General features: G+C 48.7%; 13 protein-coding genes across 13 annotated transcripts; 9 read left to right on the forward strand and 4 right to left on the reverse strand.

Moving 5' to 3' along the window:
• Positions 1–2459: 2459 nt before the first annotated feature.
• Positions 2460–3548, forward strand: ACHE_10146S (mismatch-specific DNA-glycosylase; the record flags this gene model as incomplete). Its single annotated transcript, XM_043276031.1, has 1 exon — positions 2460–3548. The coding sequence occupies one exon, from the start codon at positions 2460–2462 to the stop codon at positions 3546–3548; it is 1089 nt and encodes a 362-aa protein (XP_043131266.1).
• A 518-nt stretch (positions 3549–4066) lies between these two features.
• GSP1 (Ran family GTP-binding nuclear protein) lies at positions 4067–5098 on the reverse strand (the record flags this gene model as incomplete). The annotated part of the gene is made up of 5 exons (XM_043276042.1): positions 4067–4198; positions 4251–4456; positions 4509–4662; positions 4746–4838; positions 5030–5098. 5 exons carry the CDS (start codon positions 5096–5098, stop codon positions 4067–4069), a joined length of 654 nt encoding a protein of 217 aa, XP_043131267.1.
• Positions 5099–5719: 621 nt separating this feature from the next.
• Positions 5720–6645, reverse strand: NAS2 (putative 26S proteasome non-ATPase regulatory subunit Nas2; the record flags this gene model as incomplete). The annotated part of the gene is made up of 4 exons (XM_043276053.1): positions 5720–5854; positions 5937–6286; positions 6337–6409; positions 6472–6645. The coding sequence occupies 4 exons, from the start codon at positions 6643–6645 to the stop codon at positions 5720–5722; spliced, it is 732 nt and encodes a 243-aa protein (XP_043131268.1).
• A 579-nt stretch (positions 6646–7224) lies between these two features.
• ACHE_10149S (putative Rho guanyl nucleotide exchange factor) lies at positions 7225–9954 on the forward strand (the record flags this gene model as incomplete). Its single annotated transcript, XM_043276064.1, has 6 exons — positions 7225–7833; positions 7893–8198; positions 8249–8449; positions 8500–8718; positions 8778–9003; positions 9053–9954. The coding sequence occupies 6 exons, from the start codon at positions 7225–7227 to the stop codon at positions 9952–9954; spliced, it is 2463 nt and encodes an 820-aa protein (XP_043131269.1).
• Positions 9955–10510: 556 nt separating this feature from the next.
• ACHE_10150S (SBDS family protein) lies at positions 10511–10992 on the forward strand (the record flags this gene model as incomplete). Its single annotated transcript, XM_043276076.1, has 3 exons — positions 10511–10674; positions 10751–10874; positions 10933–10992. The coding sequence occupies 3 exons, from the start codon at positions 10511–10513 to the stop codon at positions 10990–10992; spliced, it is 348 nt and encodes a 115-aa protein (XP_043131270.1).
• Positions 10993–11977: 985 nt separating this feature from the next.
• On the reverse strand, positions 11978–12856 carry ACHE_10151A (uncharacterized protein; the record flags this gene model as incomplete). The annotated part of the gene is made up of 3 exons (XM_043276087.1): positions 11978–12176; positions 12237–12581; positions 12642–12856. The coding sequence occupies 3 exons, from the start codon at positions 12854–12856 to the stop codon at positions 11978–11980; spliced, it is 759 nt and encodes a 252-aa protein (XP_043131271.1).
• An 802-nt stretch (positions 12857–13658) lies between these two features.
• ACHE_10152S (uncharacterized protein) lies at positions 13659–14123 on the forward strand (the record flags this gene model as incomplete). Its single annotated transcript, XM_043276098.1, has 1 exon — positions 13659–14123. The coding sequence occupies one exon, from the start codon at positions 13659–13661 to the stop codon at positions 14121–14123; it is 465 nt and encodes a 154-aa protein (XP_043131272.1).
• A 1376-nt stretch (positions 14124–15499) lies between these two features.
• ACHE_10153S (putative chromate ion transporter) lies at positions 15500–17287 on the forward strand (the record flags this gene model as incomplete). The annotated part of the gene is made up of 4 exons (XM_043276109.1): positions 15500–15805; positions 15859–15980; positions 16036–16607; positions 16659–17287. The coding sequence occupies 4 exons, from the start codon at positions 15500–15502 to the stop codon at positions 17285–17287; spliced, it is 1629 nt and encodes a 542-aa protein (XP_043131273.1).
• A 1529-nt stretch (positions 17288–18816) lies between these two features.
• On the forward strand, positions 18817–20282 carry ACHE_10154S (uncharacterized protein; the record flags this gene model as incomplete). Its single annotated transcript, XM_043276120.1, has 2 exons — positions 18817–18923; positions 18989–20282. 2 exons carry the CDS (start codon positions 18817–18819, stop codon positions 20280–20282), a joined length of 1401 nt encoding a protein of 466 aa, XP_043131274.1.
• Positions 20283–20369: 87 nt separating this feature from the next.
• Positions 20370–21376, reverse strand: ACHE_10155A (MBL fold metallo-hydrolase; the record flags this gene model as incomplete). Its single annotated transcript, XM_043276131.1, has 2 exons — positions 20370–20748; positions 20802–21376. 2 exons carry the CDS (start codon positions 21374–21376, stop codon positions 20370–20372), a joined length of 954 nt encoding a protein of 317 aa, XP_043131275.1.
• Positions 21377–21811: 435 nt separating this feature from the next.
• On the forward strand, positions 21812–22824 carry ACHE_10156S (putative 3-hydroxyacyl-CoA dehydrogenase; the record flags this gene model as incomplete). The annotated part of the gene is made up of 3 exons (XM_043276142.1): positions 21812–21875; positions 21930–22234; positions 22285–22824. 3 exons carry the CDS (start codon positions 21812–21814, stop codon positions 22822–22824), a joined length of 909 nt encoding a protein of 302 aa, XP_043131276.1.
• Positions 22825–23186: 362 nt separating this feature from the next.
• ACHE_10157S (uncharacterized protein) lies at positions 23187–23345 on the forward strand (the record flags this gene model as incomplete). Its single annotated transcript, XM_043276153.1, has 1 exon — positions 23187–23345. One exon carries the CDS (start codon positions 23187–23189, stop codon positions 23343–23345), a length of 159 nt encoding a protein of 52 aa, XP_043131277.1.
• A 49-nt stretch (positions 23346–23394) lies between these two features.
• ACHE_10158S (uncharacterized protein) lies at positions 23395–24062 on the forward strand (the record flags this gene model as incomplete). The annotated part of the gene is made up of 3 exons (XM_043276164.1): positions 23395–23399; positions 23430–23797; positions 23851–24062. 3 exons carry the CDS (start codon positions 23395–23397, stop codon positions 24060–24062), a joined length of 585 nt encoding a protein of 194 aa, XP_043131278.1.
• Positions 24063–24161: the final 99 nt, after the last annotated feature.

The following is a 24161-nucleotide window of genomic DNA, read 5'->3' on the forward strand; positions in this document are numbered from 1 at the left end:
AGAGGTCCCATTTTGTCGAACTCCTCCTTTGAACGTATCTTCGCGTTTTCTTATTGAGAAGAATTCAATTCGATGGACCCAACGTTCGTTTGCCATAGCGATCAGGGCTATTTTCTTCAAAGGAGACAACGGATATCGAATATCGGTGACCGCATTTTTAACAATATGAGGCCGGACGTAGGGTTGTACCTATGACAATGTCACTACCAACCGGAAAATCATGCCATCTCGAAAGATGTCATCGTATCCGCTGCTTGCACTGTACGAGTAGATAAGGGGGTGCCAGCGTTCTTTGGTTGTTTCCAGAGAGCCCGTCTTGAAGTTAATCAAACTGGCCATTACGTAGACTGTGGCCAAGAGGATTTACCGTCGCAATATACATCATATACACCACGCTCCAGGGCGTTGCTTGATGGTGAAATAATGCTTCCTGAACCTCTTATGTTTGACTTCAAGTGATGCATCTGTGACAAGCAGGATATCCAACATATAGAATAATACAGTCTCAGTGACAGAGCCATTTTGTTTCAGTTCACCAATAAGTTCTCCAGATATACCGTTGTATATGTGTATGTCGCGAAAGAAGGAACGGTTGTTCGTCGGCATGGTGTGAAAGGGATGCTTGGTTGAAAGAGAGTAAAATCATAATGGTTTTTTGAACTATAACGCATCACACTAAACCGAACCTGGAGACTCACAAGTGGCGTCTAACCTTATTTATGGTAGTGATGCATAACTAATATGCCCCCGTTCGCTAAATCTCGCCCCTTTTGCTATAGCTACACCCTCTCCGAATTAGGTAATTCAGTGGGAATGAGATCAGGCCCTTGTATTTTGCGATGCGATGCGATGGTTCTGAAGGGGGGAAACCCAGAGTCGAAGCGCCTTCCCTTCAAAATGCACAAGTGTCAAACATACGTTACACGCTGAAGCTTCAATTTCCAATTTTGTCTTGCATTCACCGTAATTATCGTCTTATCAGCTTCTCTTGGGAAGTGGATCGCAATGATATTTTGAAAGGAGCTGAAATACAGAGCCCCTCAACACTGTCCTGGTAGATGGAGCCTTATGTCAAAATACTCTGCTGCACAAATACTCAGACTATAGTCCCCGGTATGCGAACTTCGTTCTACCAATCTCATTGTGGTGGTCGAAGCTAAGAAGCGCAAACTGCAGAGCTCTAGCTCTTGGGGTATATGGGTATGTGCATTAATTACATGCGTTGTCAGGAACTGCGAAATCAACTCATCACAGCATGGGATCTTGTCGAGGGTTAATTTATCGAGCATTTATTCAACCCTAATGTGAAGAAAGACAAACTAATCTTCTACCAGTGTTCTCAACCAATGTTCCTTTTCAGGCCAGTTCCGCGTCATCGTTTTGACGAAGACCGACAAAATGCAGACGGTAATATCGTGAAATGTGGCTTTTGCGTTGGCACTACCGCCAGTGTATTCTGGCGAATGTGGGAGGGTCTATATACCCTTCCCCACTTGAAGTCGTCCAAAGATCGAAACTGCAAACCGGGAAGTATGACACTGTTTCAGAAGCAATATGCCCCACCATAAAAATCATAGACGATGGCCAGTTTCTGATTAAGAAAGGTACGATTCGAATCACAGATCAGTGGTCGAGAAACCTCCCGTTCGAGTCAGGGTCCGAGCGAGCCTTCTACATCCGCGAGACGGGGCTGTCAACGTCAAGTATTACTAAACAGCACACATTGTGCCGTTGAGCAAAGAATTGTACTGGAACTGGCGCGAGTATGGCAAGTACATCATTGATGAATCAAGCATCAACTCTGTCCAGAATGCGACCCTCACTGATGTGAGTAACTCTGAAATCTCCTGCTATTGTTTTTCCAACTGGTATTATCAGTTTACCCGACGGATCATTCCCGCCAGCCGAGTCACCCGCGTACTTCTCCAGCCTCATTCTGAGAGCCCTCGACCAGCCCGAACAGAACCACACCTGTGATGGTCAAGAAGTTTCGTCGCGTGCACTTCCTGGCCACATATGGTGACTACAGGTCGGTTTACCGTATGGAATTGACGAAAGATCCATAGATTCATCTTCAACTACTACCAGTAGATTCTGGCCAATGTCAGGGAGCCTGGAGAATGAGCGCGCATATGAAGTCACATTTTTATTCTATATGATAGAATCGGGGAAAACCTGGAACCAACATTCGCGCCTCTCAACATAACCTTATCACTAACCAAGCTCGCTCTGCTACGAAGCAATAGTTATTTCCGAGAGTGAACAATTCCAACTATTCTCGCCGGCTTCACCCATCTAAGTATATGTATGGTCCGTAGGAGTCAAATGGCCGACGTATTACTCGATCGGGATTAGGATACTGCGCTATACCCGATACGGCCACTTGCCACCGGCTCCAAGTCAACCTGCGATAAGCCAACCATCCCATTTTCTCTTCTACAACACCCATTTCACAGGAAATGACAGTGGATGCTCAGACCGGCCACAGAAATGAAAAACACGGTGACAACGATGTCCCCGTGAATAAAATAACCAGCTTCAACGGCCGATTGAATCAATACTTTCACAATACGAAGAATGTCGTCGCATCAAATGGCTCGAGCACGGTCAAGGATACCCTGAAACGGGATTCGTCGTCGCAGGAGCAGTCTGAAAATGACTTACTTGATAATGATAACGGCTCAGATGGTTCGTCGCGGTCGAAGCGAAGAAAAGGACCTAGACTCGCCACGGCGACTCCCACTCCGGAGGAATCTCCTGCGCGAATAACTCGCTCGCGCTCAGCTTCTTTACTACAGACACAATCACCACAAACCTTCCCCATAACCCGCTCCCAGTCTACAACCACTGTAGCGACGACGACAACAACCAAACGCGGCCGCGGCTCCCGCACCGCCTCCCAAACATCAGCATCCCGGTCCCTCCTCCGCGACACAATCCCCCGCAACCTCACCCTCCTCCTCGTCGGCGTAAACCCGGGCATCCTGACCGGCACAACAGGCCACGCCTACGCCCACCCCTCAAACCTCTTCTGGAAACTCCTGCACTGGTCCCGCATAACCGATATCCGCCACCCACCAAGCGACACCTACCGCTTGCCGGAATTATACAACATCGGGAACACGAATATCGTCGAGCGACCAACGCGAGATGCGAGTATGCTTTCCCGCGCGGAAATGGACGCCGGCGTCCCCGTTCTCGAGGCCAAGGTCGCAGACAAAAAACCCGAGGTTGTGTGTCTTGTGGGCAAGAGTATCTGGGAGGCTGTGTGGAGGGTTAAGCATGGAAGGGGAATAAAGAAGGAGGAGTTTAAGTATGGGTGGCAGGGGCAGGGGGAGAATATGGGGGTTTGTGAGGGGTGGGGTGGAGCGAGGGTGTTTGTGGCTACGACGACGAGTGGGTTGGCGGCTGGGATGAGTATTGGGGAGAAGAGAGCTGTTTGGGAGGAATTGGGGAGTTGGGTTGTTAGGAAGAGGGAGGAGGGAAAGCAGGGGCGGATTGTTACTGGTGTTGGTGAGGAGGGTTGTGAGTTTTATAGTACGGACTAGACATAGACCTGTTTGTAGACTCGATCGTATAGATATACATTGACTGTTGCTTTAGCAATATAGATCTATACATATTATGCCTCAGCGAGTATGCATATCAGGTGATATCAGGTGACATTTTTGTCGTTGGATTTTCCTATGGGTGTTTGTTGTCCCCTGCCTGAATGTTACGTCAAGTATTCCGCGGTGAAGTGTCTTTGGATTGAAGCACTTTAGCATTATACACCTAGGCAATTCTATTGTAGATATAAGACAGATTAAGATTAGATTTAGCCCACCGGCTCAGACTTGCTTTTCGTGTCGTTTAGAAGCAAAAAAATATTGAAATGTGTCTAACTACTATTTGTAAGGAAAATCAAATGCATAATCGTGCCAAACATCCTCGGGCCGATCCACCGACCGCCATCGTTGCATTCGTTATTCGAGGCTTTATGTCACGAAGCTAGTAGGTTGCGGAGCATCGCAGCCACGAGAAAGAACCACAGAAAATCCCCCAAAGATTTGCGCTAACCAGCCGCTTACAGGTCGGCGTCGTCCTCGTCGGGGAGGGGCATTTGAGCAGCGTCGGCCATCTCCTTCTGGTACTGCTCGAGGAGCTCGGGGTTGACCTGCACCTCGGGAGGAGCAAGAGCGGGGGCGGCAACGAATTCCTGGATTCCCGTTAGCTAAGACACCATGACGCATATGCAAGGGCAGACCTACCAGCTGAGGGTTGCCGACAAGCTTGCGAGCAAGCCAGAGGAAAGGCTTCTCGAAGTTGTAGTTGGACTTGGCGGAGATATCGTAATACTGGAGGTTCTTCTTGCGGTGGAAGGTGATGGTCTTGGCCTTCACCTTACGCTCCTTAACATCGACCTTGTTACCGGTCAGGACAATGGGGATGTTCTCGCAGACACGGACGAGGTCACCTGGAAGAGTCAGCGGTGTTTATTCAATATACTTGCCATATCAAGAACTTACGGTGCCAGTTGGGAACGTTCTTGTAGGTGATACGGGAGGTCACATCGAACATGATCACACCGCACTGGCCGTTGATATAGTAACCATCTCTGAGACCACCGAACTTCTCCTGGCCAGCAGTGTCCCACACGTCGAACTGAATGGTACCCAGGTTCTGCAATGCTTGTTAGTCGACACGAACGAATTGGGAGTGGGACGGTCGGAGCGGGGTTTTTGGGTTGGGATGGCGGGGCATACGGTGGTGAAAGTAAGAGGGTGGACTTCGACACCGAGAGTCGCAATGTACTTCTTCTCGAATTCACCAGTCAGGTGACGCTTGACGAAGGTGGTCTGTAGAGATTCGACATGTTAGTGATTGAAAACCCACTGATATGCATTACCGGCTCGGGTAAACAAATTTTTTGTTGACTGGAGGCAAACGGGAGAGACACGACGGGGCAACAGTAGTCCAAAATGAGAATCAGGACACAAGAGCAACATCAAGTCGGAGAGAATCAACAGCAGAGTTCAACGATACTTGCCTTTCCAGTACCACCGTCACCGACGAGGACGAGCTTGAAAGTTGGTGGGGCCTGCGCGCCTTCAGCCATGATGGATTATGTGACTTTTAAGAAACGAAAAAACGACAGTCGTAAAAAAAAGGGTTGTAAAAAAAGATCAAAGTCGACTTTTCAACGCGACCGATGATCGAGAATGGAAGAAAGGGGGGAGTTGGAAGCGAAAGCCAGGAAGAAATGCAGAGGGAGAAAGACCGCTTGTTGGTGATGGAATTTTTGCCCCGACTCGGTCGCCCACCGCCAGGGTCACGTGCTCCATAACCTCAGGCACAAAGGCCCCGCGGGATAGTGCAGTCCGAATGTCAGCCTAGATGGAAACGCTACGAAGTACCACTACGAAATAGACACGACATAATAAGCAGTACAATAATAATAAAGGAATGAGTAACTAGCCAACAATACTCGGTGACTGAATTCATGTGTGCTGTCTCAGTACGCCTAGAACTCGAACGCCAAATCCTTACTCCCTGCCGGTCCTTGCAGAACAATCATTAAACTAATCCCGTAGTAATCGTTATCCTGAAAAGCTAATACAGAGCCATGTCACATTCCTCATAACAAAAGTAGCCTCGTCACTGTTTTTTTTTTTTTTTTTTTAATATACTGTTTTTTGAATATTCCGTCCAGAACCATTGGTCATGATAAGCGAGGCGATCAAATCGGAACGATGTGGCAGCCCAGCAAGCCACGACCACCCCAACCAGGACGAGGGACGATTTGCATCAACTCATCTTTAGTCTGACCTTCGCGGGACTCATCCTTCCGGGAGACCTTGATGTTCATGACGCACTGTACCATGTGTCAGCCGATCTGTTCTGAATCACACCATTGCCGCAGTCCCCCTCCTCAGGCAAATACCGGGGCTACCTACCCCCTCGTTTTTCTGAACAACCTGCGCGATCTTGCTGAGGTTTTCGTGGTTGGTCCAGTTCACGCCCGCAAAGTTCTTGATGGTATCTCCGACTTCCAAGCCAGCCTGGTCTGCCGGGCTTCCTGACACGACACTGGTAACCTTTGCGAAAGCCGGACCCGCGGTCAGAGTAGCATCGTCAAGAAGGATAGCGCGTGGTGCAGTAGCTGCGATCGTCGTGTATGCGGGAGGTGAGGTGAAGTGAGTCTGTTCGTACTGCTTGAAGTGTTCGTAGACGCGCTGCTCGATATGCGCCATAACCTCCTTGTGGTCGTTTCGCAGGTGGATTATTTGGGCGCGGGTAGTCCATACTTCATCTCATTAGCTGCGATACATTTAAAAATTAAAGAAAGAAGCATACTCTGGGCAATGTCGATGTCGTTGCGCGGGAAACCATCCTCGGTAGTCAACGGCGTATCCATATTGACACCATGCTGAAGTACTGTCAATATTGTCGTTCCCTGAGAATCAGCGAACTTCAGCGACAAAAACTCACCGACTCAAGCACTCTGCTGAGAGTCGACAGTTTGTGCTCGATCAACTCCTTCTTGAGCGTCAAGTCCGGCACGGAGAGCTTAAACATGTTGCTTTTCGGAGGTGTTGCCCCTCCAGACGTGTCGCCGGAGGAAACGGTGGGAGCGTGTATATTGTCTTCCATGGAGATACCCATCCTAAGGATAGTGAGAGATACCAGTGGTAGAAATGACTTGACGAAAAGAGGAGAAACGATGAGCGAAGAAGAGGTAATATATGGTGATAGCTAGAGAAATCAGTGGGTCTACCAGATCTGGGGGATTTTAGCTTGGCATGTCATCCGGACTGTATATAGAGTGAATCTAGTGGCTTGGATTTACTGCTTATTATTTTCAATCTCTTTTTATCTACAGGTCACTGTTTCTCAATACTGTGTTATTGGATATTTACAGTTATCTTATGACATATTTTGCTGATGAAAACAAGGTCAGTGCATATATTTTGCCACTCATAGTAGTATGCATTTTGTACGACTCCATTGATCCTTTTAAAACGGTTCAGCTCATAATGGCTTTCTGTATGCATTCGGGCGTGGTCGCTACTTCCCAACTGGCTTTTGGTGCGACTTCCAACTGGGCTGGCAATGCCACCCTGTGCCTTTGTGGCTTCCCAATATGGGTAGCCGGTCATCTCTCCCGCTACGCTACGAACTTCCTTCATCCTTGATAGCTTTACGGACATCCTTCTTACTATTTCTACTTGAAGATGGACCACGATGGAGTCTGACGACAACGACGGTTCACAAAATCCCCTTGTGGTGATCGAGGATACCGAATCAGACGCCAATTTGGTGGATGCCCCCGAAGTCCAGGAGCCGGAACCAGTGAATACGACATGGTCTCCTAGCACTTTCAAGAAGTTCATAGACTACCTGCGAAATAAAAAACCCCCTCGACCCCAGACCCGGAAGTACGTCGAAGGCTGGCACGACGATCCACCAACCAAGCCACGGGACAATGATTCACGGGACCATAGCTTCGACCACGTTCTGTCGCCATACCACGCCATCCAGGATCAACAATGGGAACAGTTGTCAGGCTACTCTTCGCAACTAGGAACGGTCAAAACGAACTCGTTGAGCGCCATGAGTCAAAGTGCTGTGAGGTCGAGAAGGACAACGCAAAGTACCGTCAATCGCAGTTCCAGTTCTGAGCGCCGGAGGTCGATTGAACGGAGGTCGACGGATATCGAAGGCCTGAGACCAGTCCGCAGTCCCTCCATCTATGATGATGTTCAAAGGCGCGCCGTGAAGAGACGGCAGGTTATTCAAGAGATCCTCACTTCGGAGTCAGACTATGTCCTGGGACTCAAGGCCCTGACTGACGTGCGTTCCAAACCCTGATAACAATACTGGCAATTATGATCTAATTGCTGTCTTCTTAGATCCTATCCCTTCTCGAAACGAGACCAGCGGTCTATCATAATGTCCAAAAGCTCCGCGAAGTCCACGAACACCTCCTTGCCCAGCTTCAGAATGTCTCGCCGCCAAAGTCAGCCACCACCGATGCTGAGCTTACCAATCTGATTTCTGGCGGGCTTTCCAAGCATTCAAGCCTACGAGGCTTCAGGAGCCTGCAGAACCGATCCCTCAGGACACGCAACTTGAAACAAAAGTTCAATCTTCGTGTGAAGCTGATAGCTGCGGATCCTACTGAAGCTCGGGATGTTGCACGTGTGATGCAAAACCTGGTGAGTACTGGTAACTCATGTGATGTTGCATTGCTCATAATTTCTTCTAGTCGACAGCCGCTGGGGCCTACGTGAAATTCTGCAACAATAAGGAACTACTAAAACAGGATATATCGCTCTTGAGAGAGTCCATATCGAACTGGGCACTTTTTGATCAAGGGATTGAGGCTCTATCAAGATCAGTAACACCGATGGAGAGCAGAAGACCGAAAGAGAACAGGTCCATGACCTTGGACGATCTTCTCATCAAGGTTGTCCCTGCCATTCAGTGATATGTGCAACGATACTGACTGAAACTCAGCCAATACAGCGGTTCTGCAAGTATCACCTTATGCTCAAGCAATTGTCGGATTGTACGCCCAGTAGCGACTGTCCGTCTTCCGATCACGACATCCGACAAGCTTTGGGCATAATCAGAGCTCTGGGAGACCAAGTCAATTCCGCCACCGGTGATGTCGCCTACGAGGGTCGAATACGGAAAACGATTGAGTTACAAAAGAAACTGGGACCTTTTCAATCGGTAAATCCCTTTCATACACGGTGTGGTGGCAGATTTGCTAAATGTTATTTCAATTGTAGGACACATTGCGAGATATCTACAAGCAGCTAGGACCAATGGTTATGTGCGGTGTTCTACATGTGACTTACCAATCCGGAGACCACATAAAAGGTACATATATGGTCTGCAGCCTTTTTGATCATTACATTCTCCTTGCCAAATATGCGGAAGAGTCCCGCGAGCTCCAACCAGTGGCATGCCTTTATGTGTGGGATCTCAAAATCGATTGCTTGAGAAATGGCAAAGGTACGCAACTTTCGAATCATCCCCAGCCGGTATACTGATGTTACTGCAGGCCTAAGCTGCTACGAATGTTTGTTCTCGTGGAAACTGGTATTCCACCACCAGAATGACCATTACGAGTTTGTTTTGAGCGCGTCCACGGCAGCGGAAGAAAGGCAGTGGACGTCTGAAATCGTCAAGTCGACACAGAAGGTCGAGCCAATTCCTGAGCCAAGAAAGTATTCCGTTTTGACGCTCGATGTGGAACCCTTTGAGCACTCGAATGATCCTCTAGGTCGGAAATCGTCTGTTCACTCCCTGTCGACATCTCGCACCAACCACAACTCCCAACATGTGATCATCGAGAGAACGCACCATCCCAATAGCTCTGAAGTAGTACCGCCTGCTGAAGGAGAAATTGAAAGACCGAGGGTTATGCCACCGCAAGGAGCTCTGACCCTGGTGACCAGACGACAAGACCGCATTCGCTTGGAGCAGTTTATTTCCGACGAATATACCCGTGACGTGCTCCCATTTCCTGGAATGGCGCTAGGGTACCAGGACAAACGACACAAGAAGATAAAGGGCAGTGTCCATGCGACATACACAAAGCGGTCTGCGTCTCTAAGCAAGATCGTGAATACGCCAACCGGAACGGATGATCATCTTACTAACTCCCTGTCGAAGGGTATGGGCGACATTGTACCACAGCCACTCCAAGATTTGTTCCCATATGACGATGAAAAAGGAGTTGTTCTTCTGGAAGCTTCCCCGGAAGCAAAGCTACCAGCCACCCTCAAGCTCGGGAAAGTATCAAGAAGAACCACATCGGCTACTCGTACAGCCAGTCAAGGATCCAAGTCTTACGGCGTCCTTGGAAGTCCTACCTGGAAATCGTTCGGGTCCCTTTTCCACACCATTTCGCCCAGGAGACATAAGCGAACAGGCTCATCGTTGAGCAGGAGTGATGCGTGAAACATATGATGCAATGGTCATTTCTTCTCCCAATGGACACCGGGCGATTATTCTTAGTATATTCTGTTGTATGGAGGACTTCGATTCCATTCTTTCTCTAAGGATTGCAATACAGTGGAGTTGCTTACGGGGCACCTGAAGCTATGATGTGAGGGTGGATAGCTGCACTGTTACTATTAGCGGTATCATAGTAAATAGACCCTCTTCACTGTTGTATGGCGTCATATCTCCATCCGGCTGTTTTTGGTGGAGAGAGCTTGGCCGATGACGTCGTTGCCGCGAGCAGCAGTGAACAGCTCCCTATTTAGAGGCGCGGCGACTCTCGTTCAATTCAGATTCATTCAATCAAAATATTCTATTAAGAGACTTTAATTCACCAATTTATATTTTCCTTATACCACCACCTTGACTTGGCTGTCTTTCCAACCCATCATACGTTGGTGACGTCATACTCTATTACCTCACGCGACACTTAACCAGTGCTCTCCTCTACTTATTCTCTCTTCTACTCTCTATCCTCCTCCAACATCCCAATTACACATTACACACTACCACAATGACTCGTGGCAACGAAGCAAACTCCAAGGTTTTCTACAAGGGCGCCAACGATGACTTTGTCGTTTTCGTCGACGACGTCGCCGCCCTCAACAACTGGCGCAATGACCGCTCCATCCCCCTTGCCCAGGTCGTGAACGGGTGGAAGATTTTTGTTACTCATAGGTAGCCTCCTCCCTGTATCCGGATTGCGTTTGTACACTAGCGGTGAAGCATGAGGCTAACATGTGGGATTCAACAGACACGGAGCGCAGGGCCTCCTCGACGGCGCTAGCAAGGGCCTTTTGGAGAGCGAATTCGGGACTTCGAATGAAGACGACGTTATGGTGAAAATTCTTGAGAGAGGGGAGTATCAGACTTCTGTTGTATGTTCACCCCTATTATCCCGAGGATCTATACGAGTTAATGCTAATGTGCTTGTAGAACTCCGCGCACCAAGCTGATAAGAATGTCAACAAGGGTCCTTCTGTTATTGGTCGGTAAACGGGACAACTTCATACGGTTTAGACGAATGTCGATATCGCTAGAGCGTGATACACCACTACACTTTATTATACTATGCTATTTTTCGGGATCATGAGTCTCTGGTTATGGGTTATGAGCGGTGTTTCGATATTTGAAATTTACTTCGATAATTGCATGAGCTGATAATGGTGAATTGAGATCAATGAAATTGCATTGAAAGTATTTCTTTGACGACAAGGTTGAAAAAGACGCTTGTAGACAATCGTTCCTCTTGATGCATATTGTAGGATTCCTTATGCCATCTGCGCCTGATCCTGGCAGTACCGGTGTTTTACCACAGGTGCTCGATGGTAAACTCCCCAAATCGGCTAACGACGAGCAACCAATTTTGGCGCTCTTGTGCTCATTCGTATCAGAGGGGAGCCGAAGGTAGCAGCATGAGTGTAGGAATGCCAGCCCTGCAAATACGTCGTGAAACTCATCCCATCCACATTGCTGTAGAGACAGACTGACCTCAGGACAGGAAATTTATCCCACACGCAAGCTTTCCGGGGCAGCTACCGGTGATCATGCCGGTGATCGGTATGGCAGATTGAATATGGACTGGGCTGGGCTGTCTCTATCGACAGTGGCGAGCGGACTAGTCTGGTTCGGTTGCTGATTCTTTATTTCGTTTCGAGGTCCACATTGGCCTTTCTGGAGATGACATCAATTGGTATGTGTTGTTAGTCTAATGACTCTAATCCCACTTTTTCGTGAAGGCGATTGATTCACTGGGTGCAGAGGCGTTGTGCCTCGGTGATCGAAGCCAGAGTGAAGGGGATGGTAGAAGAAACCCGTATCTGCATTGGTTCAATGCTATACAGAAAACCCTCTATATCCAGCAGAACACTATCATAAATAACATTTCACACCATTCAAGCACACCATCCCGGGTATAAACATCACTCATTCAACTCAGCATATGTCCAACCCAATGCAGTTCACTCCAGTCCGGGCCCCACTACTGCAGCTTCTCCTTCTTCTCCTTCTCATTATGAATCTTGATATAAACAAACGGATAAATCGTCTCCGGAATCAACGTGAGTATAATAATCCCCACGCTCAACGGCGACCCCACATACTCCCAGTTCTGCGGAATGTTCCAGTATCGCCAGAAGAAAACGCCGTAGGCTGTGTAGCAGCCAATGTACTTCGTCAACCTAAGCACCTTATCAGCAAGCCTCTTCATTAGCCAGTTGAGTATGGGAAAGGAAGGATACCAAATTTCCAAAGAATGCCCCGCGGTATCCTGATCTCTCCACAGGAAATACAAACAAGCATACCCAATCGGGAGCTGCAGTGCAAGACCTGTCCAGTACGCGGTGACCTGTTCGCGCTCGTCGGGGTAGAGCTTCGTTAATCCGTAGAGACCCGCGACACCAGCAGTGAACATGAAGACCATATTCCGGAGGATTTTCTTCCGTTGCTCGGGGCCATATATACGGCGCAGGACCAGCGATGTAAATGCGATATCCAGTTCAAACCATGCTAGGAAGCAGAGCTTCTCATTCTGCGTTGTTGTCGTTGTGAAGGCGTAAAAGAATTCGTAGGCCATGCATCCGGCGCTGTCGCCTCGCCATTAGTCCCGTGTATAAAAATTAATTTAGTATGTGGAAAAGACGTACAGAAATTGAATGCTCCCCCAATCCTTCCCCGGCAGCGTCCTATCGCTATACGCCCGAATCATACAAAATAAATAACACATCGCATAGATCACACCGCACGAGATAATCAGCCCATCCTGCACAAACAGATAACTCTCCGGCGGATCGAGCGCGGCGTCGGAGGGTTGTACGATGAGATGTCGGACGCGGTTTGCGAGAGCGAAGTTCTCGGCCATTTTGGCTCCTGTCTGTCTCTATGGATTATAATAAATCTATGAATATCTATCTGGAGGGAGTTGGGAGGTATATAAGCCGGCAACCTCGGAAATGAAGGCACGTGGAGCACGACTGGCATGACGTTTGGTATTCCCCGCAGATGCTGGGATCTCTTGGCATGACGTGTGCGGATCGCGCTTACTCAGACCCGGTGGTCTTCTAACAGGCAATCAAACGCTGTACAGGTACAGATACGCATACGAGGAGCGGCAGTGTCGAAGGCAGAAGTAAATTCGGCTTCTTGAAGGGCACCAGCGAGTGCAGATGTGGCAGTGTGCTGTGCGGAGACCGGAACCGCAGGTTGGTATAGTTCGCAGATCAGTGTTAATCGTGGAGGGGTTTCTATGTATAGTTTTATCGTGCAGAGACAGGCCTTGCTTGGATGATGTGATTTACATGCGATTTCTTAGGCTACAGGAATGCCGTGGGTGAATTTGTCGGAACCACGGACTTGAGTCTGGTAAGCGAACAGCATCGGACTCGCATGCTCACCACCGCATCATTTGAAGTTAGTTGAGCAGGACGAATGACGCCTGATTTCCGAGGTCGGTAATCCAATGGACAATGGCAGCGTCAAGCTCGAATCAAATATCGACTCTGATATCGAAGGCGATTGTTTGTAGTTTATTCTGATGTCAGTGGCAGATCATGCTGTATACACAACGCCACACATGTCTATAAGAACCACTGGAATCTAGACGAACAGAATGGACGCCGCAATAAAAACCACATACCAGAGAAAGACAATCCAATACAAACAAAATGACCGCCGACCCCACAGACTACTCAACCACCACCTTCCGTACAATCAACAACATCGACAACTCCGCCCAAACCGCCTACACAGGCGACACAACCTACGGCACTTACGAAGACGACGCCATAACCGACTACGGCCTGCGCGGTGCGTCCGACCCAAAGCCCTACTCCACCCCAGCCACCGCCACCGCCTCAGGAATCCGCGGCTATGACCCCTCTGACTACTCGAACATTGCCGTGCAGGATGGCGGTGGCCACACGGCGTATGACCCTGTGACGGGAGCGTATGATGAGCATTATGATTATCGGGCGGAGAATTCGACGAAGCATCATCGGGAAAGGATGTTGCCGGATGGGACGTATCAGTTGAGGGAGGTGGATCGGTTTGATGATGGGACGGCGAAGGTGCACCGGGAGTATAGTAATCCGAATACGGGGACGAATTATATTAAGGATTATCAGAAGTGATAGCTTATTTGCTGGCGATGTTACTGTTTATTTGTGCGTGTGGTGAAAGGGACGGGGAAAGCAAAACTGGATTATTCGGAAACATCAATGTATAATACTAGGAAAGTGGCTTGACAGTTCAGAATAAATATGCAGCTCGCATTCAGCTGTAATTCAGGGGATCCATGTCTGTTAAGACGGAATAAAAGAAAATAAATACTCAGTCAAAATCGGTGCCAGCACACCCGCCTTACCTTGTGTTAGATAACAATACCATGAGTAAGTAAGTTGCAGCATACGCGGTTACGACTATGTTGAAGTATTAGGGCATGAAAATAGAAGCGTGAGAAGCCCAGTCCCATAATCCTCTTCGCAAGGTTCATGTTGCTAGGAGAGTCCCCGTCTACAGTGCTCAACGGGTCGGAAATGTTCTACCTCAGCAACAGGCACAGAGTTCCTATGCTACCGGAATCATTTCCCTTTTCACGACGATATATGCATTGTCAATAAGGGCTGTCGGAACTGAGTATCGTCTATCGCCACAGCATCGTTTGCTCAGTTAATGCTCTTATACTGCCTGGTATTAATTATATGGCATGTACTTCCTGAGTCTTGTTTTCCTGGCGGCCGTCAGTATTACGCTATAAATGTTCTCACAGCAGCGAACTACCACATACAGCGTCATAAAGTACTATGCGAAGATCTATCACGATCATAAAGGGCGAGGTGCAACAAACTTGCGCTAGCTCATCTGCATGAAACGTGACCATCAACTAACGCGCATCTCCAGCTTTTAGCCCTTACACTTGACATGACCGATTAAGGCCTGTATGAAACTATGAAGCTCATTGAGCATACGCGGATATCCTAGATATGGTACGCTGGAGTGGGTGATGTGACCTGAAACAATAGCAAACGAGTTTGTCTTCAAGCTTCTTGCCGATGGATCTTTCGAGGTCACCTTTTATTGGATGCAGATTGCATGAGAGTACAACAAGAGACTATGCCATTTGCTCGTGTAGTATCAATTTGCATTATATTGTGTTTTTTGTGTATTATGCGCGGAAATATTACCGAATAAATGATAATGATCTGGTCTGTTCTGTACCATTTTGTGCGAGGTGGCGGTGGGCTTATCCACATTATTATATTACTACGCCCCGGAAATACGCCCGGAAAAACTACATAGGAGTAGGAAACATACTATTAGTATAGTTATTGACACGCTGCAAAACCGTCTATCTCGACGATGCTCCCAATATCGTGGTACGACACGTGCTTGATTCTCACATTATGAATGGTTATGTGCGATGTCGGAGTTGACTAAAAGTCTTGGTGGTCTTGGCTAGGTACGATAAAACTTCATAACACCACTGCTCCTTATATTCCAACAACACATGCTTGTCGTTCTGATCGCAGACCGAACATTTCGAATGATCAGAAACAATATGCTGCTCCCGCCGCCACTTTCGCGGTGTCTGTCTTCCCTCACCTCATTAATTCGGAAATTGAACAACCGCAGGGAATCGAGAGAGTGTGATGGGATGCGAAAATCTTTATTAAGTCGCTTGGTCGACGTCTTTCTGCGCACATGGGATCTAGGTTTCACTGCCTTTGGAGGGCCACCGGTGCACTTCCAGATTCTGCATGCCAGGTTTGTGGAAGGACAGGGCGGCAAGGAAAAATGGGTTGATGAGCAGACGGTACAAACTACCGTCCGTAGTCCAACGTGAAGGAATTACTAACAATCCCGTAGTATCAAGAACTCTTTGCTATTTGTCAGGGTCTACCGGGTCCCGGTAGCACGAAGATGATTTTCTGTCTGGCCCTTCTACACGCAGGATTCATACCCGCTATGCTTGTGTTTTTCATTTGGAGGTGATTCTGGACTACGAACCCGGCTACCTGATTAAATTTAGCTAACGGCGTTCAGTCTTCCCGGCGCAATTGGTATGTATGCGCTCTCGCTCGGTGTCCAGAACATCAGTGAAACGCTTCCCGAAGCGGCGTACTCCCTACTCTCTGGCCTTAATGCTGCCACAGTAGGAATCGTTGCTCTTGCGGCTGTACAGCTGGCCGAGAAGGCTATTCGCGATCAACTATCCCGAATTCTTGTGATCTTTGGCGCATGTGCTGGTCTCTGTTACAATGCACTGTGGTATTTCCCTGTTCTGATGATCATGGGCGGTTTTCTCACAGCCTTATGGGATGGATGGCTATATCAGCAAATCGGGAGAGCAAAGATTGCTTGGAAGAATAGACATGTTCATCCACAGGGGCCAGAACTGACAAATAGCAATCCCACAGATGTGGAGTCTGTACCCCTCGAGGAAACCAGAGTGCAAAGAAGTGAGACAACGCGATCGAGGAAGACAGATCCTGGAAATGGAGGACTGCCACAAACCTCAGTTGAAGCTACAAGGCCAACACAATCCAATGAAAATCCTTCGCAACAGCACATTATTCGGATCAGGGTTGGCCTTGTGATCATGGGTCTTTTCTTTGGTATGTTTCCCACCCGATCAATTGCTCAGGAGTCAACATTAACATAGCTAGCTTCCTTCATCGGGATCCTTGTTGCCCGAGACCAGCTTGCCAACCCGCCGCTGACAATGGACCTCTTTGCCAATATGTACCTCGCTGGCACTGTTATCTTCGGTGGAGGCCCTGTTGTCATTCCCCTTTTGCGCTCTTACGTCGTCGATCCTGGATGGGTCTCCAGTAGAGACTTCCTGATTGGCCTAGCCATCATCCAAGCCTTCCCCGGTCCTAACTTCAACTTCGCTGTCTTCTTGGGGGCGCTGGCACTACAAAATTCACGCTTTCCAACCATCCTGGGTGCGATCCTCGGTGGTTTAGGAATATTTTTCCCGGGCATCACGCTTGCCGTTGCAATCCAGAGCTTCTGGCGAGTATTGCGGAGGAGGAAATACGTGATCGACTTTCTAAGAGGAGTGAATGCCACTGCAGTTGGGTTGGTCTTTACAGCTGTGTACCGGTTGTGGGAAATTGGATACCTGACCCCTGAAAGGAGCGATGGACAGAGTCTCGCAAAGGAACCGTGGTGGGTGGTTGTTGCAGCAGTGACATATTCAGGGAGTGCATGGTTCAAAGTGCCTCCCGCCATTGCAATTATAATGGGGGCTGTTTTGGGCTTATGCTGGTTTGGAGTTGTGGGGCGGTAAAATATTCTGGCGGCCGCCATGTTTTGAACTGATTTTATATGGAGATATTCGCAAGGTCTTACACGACAGCTTCATTCTGATTTCTGGATCACATGTATATCACAAACTAAGGGAGCACCTGTATCCCAAAGACTCATATGGAGAAGTCGTGTTCACTATGTAGAAGTGTCTATTCCCCTTTTGCCAAAACTACCGTGGGATTTGGCATTATTAGGTTGGCTGTCCACGGGCTCGCCGGAATGCCGGGGCGATGCAAGGATCGAATTCTTCATTATCTTGTAAAGTGTCGGGCTTACTGGAGGTTAGTTGGCGCTTGTACTTGGCTTCGATTTCTGCAACTGGCTTTGCTTGCCAGCTCACCTTGTTGGCAAAGGGTAGAAGGTGGTGCTTGAACCCATAATGATGAAATGAAGGATGGTGCTTCTGCATTCCCACATGAAATGCTCAGTTTGCCAGGGTCGACAATTTCCCTTCAAATGCTAGGGCTGTTGTAAACATCTCTGGCTGTATCTGCCAGGCCGTGGTTGGTCTGTAGGAAGACCTGGGCATGGATGGCTTCCTGGAAAGATTACGTTGTCACCAAGGCTGAGTTGCAGCATACAACTGAAACAGCACTCGATACTGAGAGTACCGCAAACTAGCACACGAATCTAAACGTACGTCCGATTTGCTATGAACTTAGAAGCAGAAACAATCAATTGATTATAGTATTGAAATTGCTGACTCGAGCCTCACGCTAGATATAAAGAGCCTGGCCGTGTCCAGCGAATGCGCGACGTGCGTCCCGCAAATCTTTTCGGAGCGAATACAGAATACAGAGCTTCGAGGATACAGTTAGCAGACAATGAGGCTTCCGTGCTCGATATACACTTGTCGTCTCAAGCCGTCCGGCCTTCCCAGGAGAGAGATGATCACAGTCAGTAGCGCGCCAGGATGTGGGACGTGGAAGGGGTCGATTATACCGATGTACATCACGAAGTCTTCAATATCCCGAATGGTTTTACGATCGTTCGTCTTCATGGTCTTCTCGCACCAAGCACGCGGCGATCAGCTCGTCCTCCGCAAACCAACCCCGACAGGCCGCAAGTGCAATACCTCACTACCGGACAGTGGAGTGAATCCGAAGCATTTCGGTTCTCGAAAGTTGAGACCTTGCTGTTTCTCAATGCAACTTCTGTTAGGGTTATATGCAATTGCCCTAGCCTTATCCGGCAGAGCGCTCCCTGCGTGGTGGTGGAAAAGACGGCCGAGGCCGAGAGTACGCGAAAATGTCGTCTCCATCAACTACAACGGCGCATATTGCGCGAATGGCTTTTATTCGACCCAAAGGCATTTCATTCCACGCGAAATGCCGTCGACTTGAATCTTTGCCCTTTGGGGAAACCGTGGATATGTATTTAGCCGTCGGATGTGGTCCATTCCTGATCACCCGGCTCCCCACATCTGTCACTCCCTATTCTTTTTTGCATGCGGATTTGACATTCTGACCTGATAGGGATCTTGATCAATGAAGTTTCTTGGCATACAGCATGACAGAAATGAAAGCCAAGACACCAGTCGAGTTGCAGGACGACAGAGGTGAACCAAGTGAGAACATTGCCAATCGTGAGCGGGCGCAGCTCAAACATGGAAAATGGTATTCTGTCGCTTTTTCATACCACCAAGAATTATAGACAATGCTAATATAGACATCATCTATAGGCGCTATGTTATGGTTGTAGCAGCCGGTTTCCTGGTGATGTTCACCACCTGCGCGCTCATCTTCACTTTCGGAGTATGGCAATCACTCTATGAGGAAATGACTGCGCAAGCAAATACACCGTTTACCGGCACTTCCACGGCTCTCATTAACTTGATCGGTACATTAGCGATCGCATTGATGTCGATGGGCGGTCCATTCACGATGGTCTGGGCTAAACTGTACTCCCCGCAGGCAGTTATCATTGTCGGAGGCTGGGTGTTCGGTATCGCATTCATTCTCGCCAGCTTCAGCAAGCAGTTATGGCATTTTACCTTGACCCAGGGTGTGCTATTGGGAATAGGTACTTGTATGGCCTACGTGCCTACAATGGCCGTCGCACCGACGTGGTTCGATAAACGGCGCGGACTGGCAATGGGAGTGATTATCTCCGGCACCGGTGTCGGTGGAATGGTCTGGCCACCGGTCCTCAGTGCTATCATTGACAGCATTGGATTCAGGAATGCATTGAGGATCGCGGGTTGCGTTTCCGTAACTCTAGTATCGCTCGCGGGATATAGCTTAGGATGGGAGCCGGACTTCCAAAACCAAGTTCGCGTGCAGACGCAAGGTATAAGTCGGGTGAATGGATGGATGAAAATTCCGCTCATAAACTGGCGTGTCGCACGCACGAAACGATTTGTCGCTCAGGCATCTGGATGCTTTCTTCAATCAGCCGGATACTCGACGCCCTTATTCTTCTACGCGGCCTATGCCAGGGCACTGGGATATAGCAACACAACAGCCACGAACTTCATCACAGTCAGTAATGCATCGAATTTCGTTTCGCGTATCATTGTTGGATATGGGGCCGATAAGTACGGACGGATCAATGCCTTGGCTTTTACGACTCTACTCAGTACCATCGCTGTGTTTGCCTTTTGGCTTCCGTCTATGTTCAAAGAGTCGACTATTGCAGGATCTAGTGCGGACGGACTGTTCATTACGTTCACGGTACTGTACGGTGCATTTGCAAGTGCATATATATCGTTGTTTCCAGCCTCCTTGATTGAGCTGTTTGGCGCGCAGAATTACACCAGCGTTAATGGTTCGTTGTATCTCATCCGTGGCATCGGTGCTTTGATTGGGACACCGTTGACCGGACTGTTGATCCCAGAGTCAAAGGCGCTGGTTTCGTCTATCATCTACGAGCGAGCAGGGATAACGGTCGGAGTATTGTTGTTCGCAGCTACGGTGGCGTGTTTTATCGTACGGATTGAAGCAATGATGGGATCACCCTGGCGATGGAAGATGTAGTTCGATACTTAGCACTAATTGTTCAATACAGCCACATCTGGAATAATACAATAAATCAAAGGATGCACAGTCTCTCCAATAACAGAACTAGAAGCAGAAGCCATTCAAATCCTCAATCCTCCGCTTATCAACGGCATGATGTCTATTCTCCTCCCAGACCCGGCCACCTTCACCAAACTGATTCGACAAGTGTCCCAAGAAGAAGTTCAAGTTCTCCTTGCACTGGTTGAACTCGTTCTGGAAATACTCATAGAGCTCTTGCACCTTAGGCTTGGACGGCGCATACGTCACCTTATTAGCAAATAAAGAGAGGTACTTCTTGGTGTGCGCTAGGTCAGCTTGCGCATCGAGCTCCCAGCCCGGCTCAAGGTGTCCCGGGATGACCTTGACCGGGTTGAGAGATGAAATGACATCCAGTGATTTATTCCACGCTTCAAGCAGAGCTGGCGTCTCAACTTCTTCGACCCTGGACACAGTTAGCCATCCATAATCCATCTGGCATTGGCAATGGCAACATACCAAACATGCGTACTCCTCCCATAAACCGTATCCCCACAAATAACCGTCCTCTCCGCAGGCAACCAAAAAATGGTATGATCAACCGAATCCCCCTGCAACGGTCCCAGCAACATAACCGGACTCTCTGGATTTCCCTGTAAGACAAAGAAAGTAAAATGAAACGCCTCCGGTTTTCGTGGAGTCTCAGGAACACTCTCCTTCCCAAAAATCGACGGCCAGTATTTCACTTTATCATCGTACTCTCTGTTGATTCCCGCGAGGACGAATGGTGCCGCGTAAAATTTCGCGGACGAAAATGCATCGAGAATGGGGTTCGCAGAGAAGAAGTGGTCGGGGTGGTGGTGGGTCACGAAGACGGCTTTGAGGGGGGTTGTTGTGGTGGCCTTCACCCAGCGGACGACGGATTCAGCATCTTGAATGAGGAAGGGCGGGTCAATTAGGACAGACTCGGTGACGCCGACAATAAGGGTTGTAATGCTGGACAGCCCCCTAGTCGAAGAAGAGTGGTGGTAGGTTTGGAGACGCATATTCACGGTCTCTGCAGGATTGTTTTCGTTGCAGGGATGCAATTGCATTGCCGATAACGAGGCTTAAGTATGCTCGGGATCTCCATCGCAATTGATCAATTCTCCTCATATAATGACCGAGGATCTCGCCTATTCTGTTGAGGGGTCGAAACTTCCTGAAGAAATACACCGGGGCATATCTATCCCAAATGGGAAAGTGGTGCCTGTCCGTGACAGTTTATCGCGGCAGAATGACCTGGAAAGGGAAAGCGGTCGATATCCGCAGGACGGGGCAGGTTTAAGCTCTGCTCCACTGGGTCAGTCACACTTGCCGATTGGTTGGATCTATCGGAAAAACCCCCTAGCATACCCCGCGAACCGGAAAATACTCAACAGCTGCGGGCACGGCATATATTGTCGGGGTATATGTCGATTGTATAACTATTCAGTTGCGGAGTTAAATCATCTGGCTAAGTTGAGATAGTCACAAAAAACTGACTTAGTATGGCACAGTTCATTCCCAATGTCACCCCAGAGTCTCTGGCGGATAAGGTCATTTTGATCACTGGTACGAACAGTCAATTTTAGTCTAGCGAGCATTATTCACTAACTATGCATGCAGGTGGAGCAAACGGCATTGGAGCCAGTCTTGTTGAGCTCTGCTGCGAGAACGGTGCATACGTCTGCTTTGGCGACACCGCGGCAACTGCGGGTGACCAACTCGCACAGAAATTGTCTGCATCATCCTCATCCAAGCCAAGAACTCTCTTCCGGCAAACTGATGTTACAGACTACAAGTCCATCTTGAGTCTCTTTGATGCTGCATTGGAGATATACGGACACATCGACCATGTCGTCGCTGCTGCAGGGATCCAGGAGATCGGGAATTGGTTCGACCCGGCGTTGACGTTGGAGGATGTCCGGGAAGTAAGTGACTATTTCCCTTCAACTGCGTAAACAGATACTAATATATCCAGCCCGCGACTACAAAAGTCCTAGATGTCAACCTCCGCGGCTGCCTCTACGTCTCGCGCATCGCGAGCGTCTACCTCCGCCAAAACCGCCCAAGTGGCACAGACCGCTCCATCACCCTTATCTCCTCAATTGCTGGCTTCAAAGAATCCCCCGGCCTATTTGTCTATCAAGCATCCAAGCACGGCGTCCTCGGCATTCTGCGCTCTCTCCGCCAGTATCTCTCCTTTACACCTCATCAACTCCGCATCAACGCCGTTTGTCCCTGGATGACTACCACGGGAATGGTGAAGGGGATCCAGAATGACTGGTTGGAGGCGGGTCTTCCGACTAACTCACCGCTGGATGTTGCGAGGATTACGGCGGGGTTGGTGGTAGATGAGAAGTTGAATGGGACATCTATGTATGTTGAAGGTGGACGGGGTTGGGAGATTGAGGCGAATCTGGATCGGTTGGAGCCGCAGTGGCTGGGCGAGGAGCCGTCGAAGTCTTTGGCAAAGGGGCAGGCTGTACTGGGTAGTGGGAGTAATTGGACTAATTATTGATTGGGGTCTGTTGATTTGGTGTACGCACGGTTGACCTTCGATATTACCGGGAACGGTGACATGCTTTGTATAAACTCGGTTTATTGCTCAATATTCGGTACACCGAGATGAAAATAGCATAGATGTAATTATTGAGAACCGTTTACAATTCCTAACACTGAAAACAATATGTTCTTGCGCAGTTTGTCATGGTCTTTCTGTTTCGGGCATATTTTAGTCCCCGAGCGGCCGACCTTAAATATCGCCCTACAACCATGCTGTTATTCAGCCAGAGGATATAAATATTACGACGAATGCTCATATTCTACCAGTATATTCAAACTCTATACTGTCATTAATTCATATTCACCAATCCTCACACCATGAGAGTCGGAACTGCAGGAATTACGGACAAATTCGCCCGCCGCCTCGTCGCGCACCTCCTCGAAAATGACAACATCACTACCATAAAAGGCTATTGTTACATTCCCGCCAAGCTTCCAGAAGCGTTACGATTATCCCCCAAGCTCAAGCTCATCTAGGGCGACGCCTTCGACAACAAGGTCATCCATTCCTTCGTCCAGAGTAGCGATGTAGTCGTTTGCTGCTACCTCGGTGACGACAAGCACGGTCGACGGACAGAAGCTCCTCGTTGACGCTTGCGACGATGAGCCATCAGTCACCCGATACGTCGCTAATTACTGGGCGCTGGACTACACCAACCTGGAACCGGGCCAGCTGTTCCCCAAGGATCCGATGATCCACGTCAAGGCGTATCTCGAGACGAAGCAAAATGTTGCTGGTTTACATATTCTGGCTGGTGGGTTTATGGAGCCTGTGTTCAGTCCATTCTTCAACATTTTTGATCCCGAGAGCAATACGTTTCGGTATTGGGGAGAAGGTGACGAGATTACGGAGGGTATTACGTACGACGATGTGGCGAGGTTCATTGCTGCGGTTGTTGCCAATTCCAAGGCCTCTGGGATCTTAAAGTGTGAGTGGCACTCATTATCAACTTCTCTTTATGGCTACTTACCGTATGGCTAGTTGCTGGTGGCTGTGCCAACATCCGCGAAATCGCCCAATTCTTCGATCCTTCGAGAAGGTTTACGGAGTGCCCGCGACTTTCGAGCGACTCGGTCCTCTGGATGTTCTTTACAAGCATATGCATGAATTGTGGCCCAGCAACCCGCAGAATGTCTATGGATACATGTCACTGTAAATCTCTGATCCCCTTCTACGATGAGAATGCTGACTAGATTGTTTCCAGGTTCTTCTTCTATTACTAGATCAACGGTAGACGCTGGTTGGTTCTGAACTTGGCAATGCCCAGTATCTCGAGGTGAAGCCAGTTGGTT

This window comes from Aspergillus chevalieri, chromosome 1, assembly GCF_016861735.1.
Source record: "Aspergillus chevalieri M1 DNA, chromosome 1, nearly complete sequence".
In the NCBI taxonomy this organism is placed as follows: domain Eukaryota; kingdom Fungi; phylum Ascomycota; class Eurotiomycetes; order Eurotiales; family Aspergillaceae; genus Aspergillus; species Aspergillus chevalieri.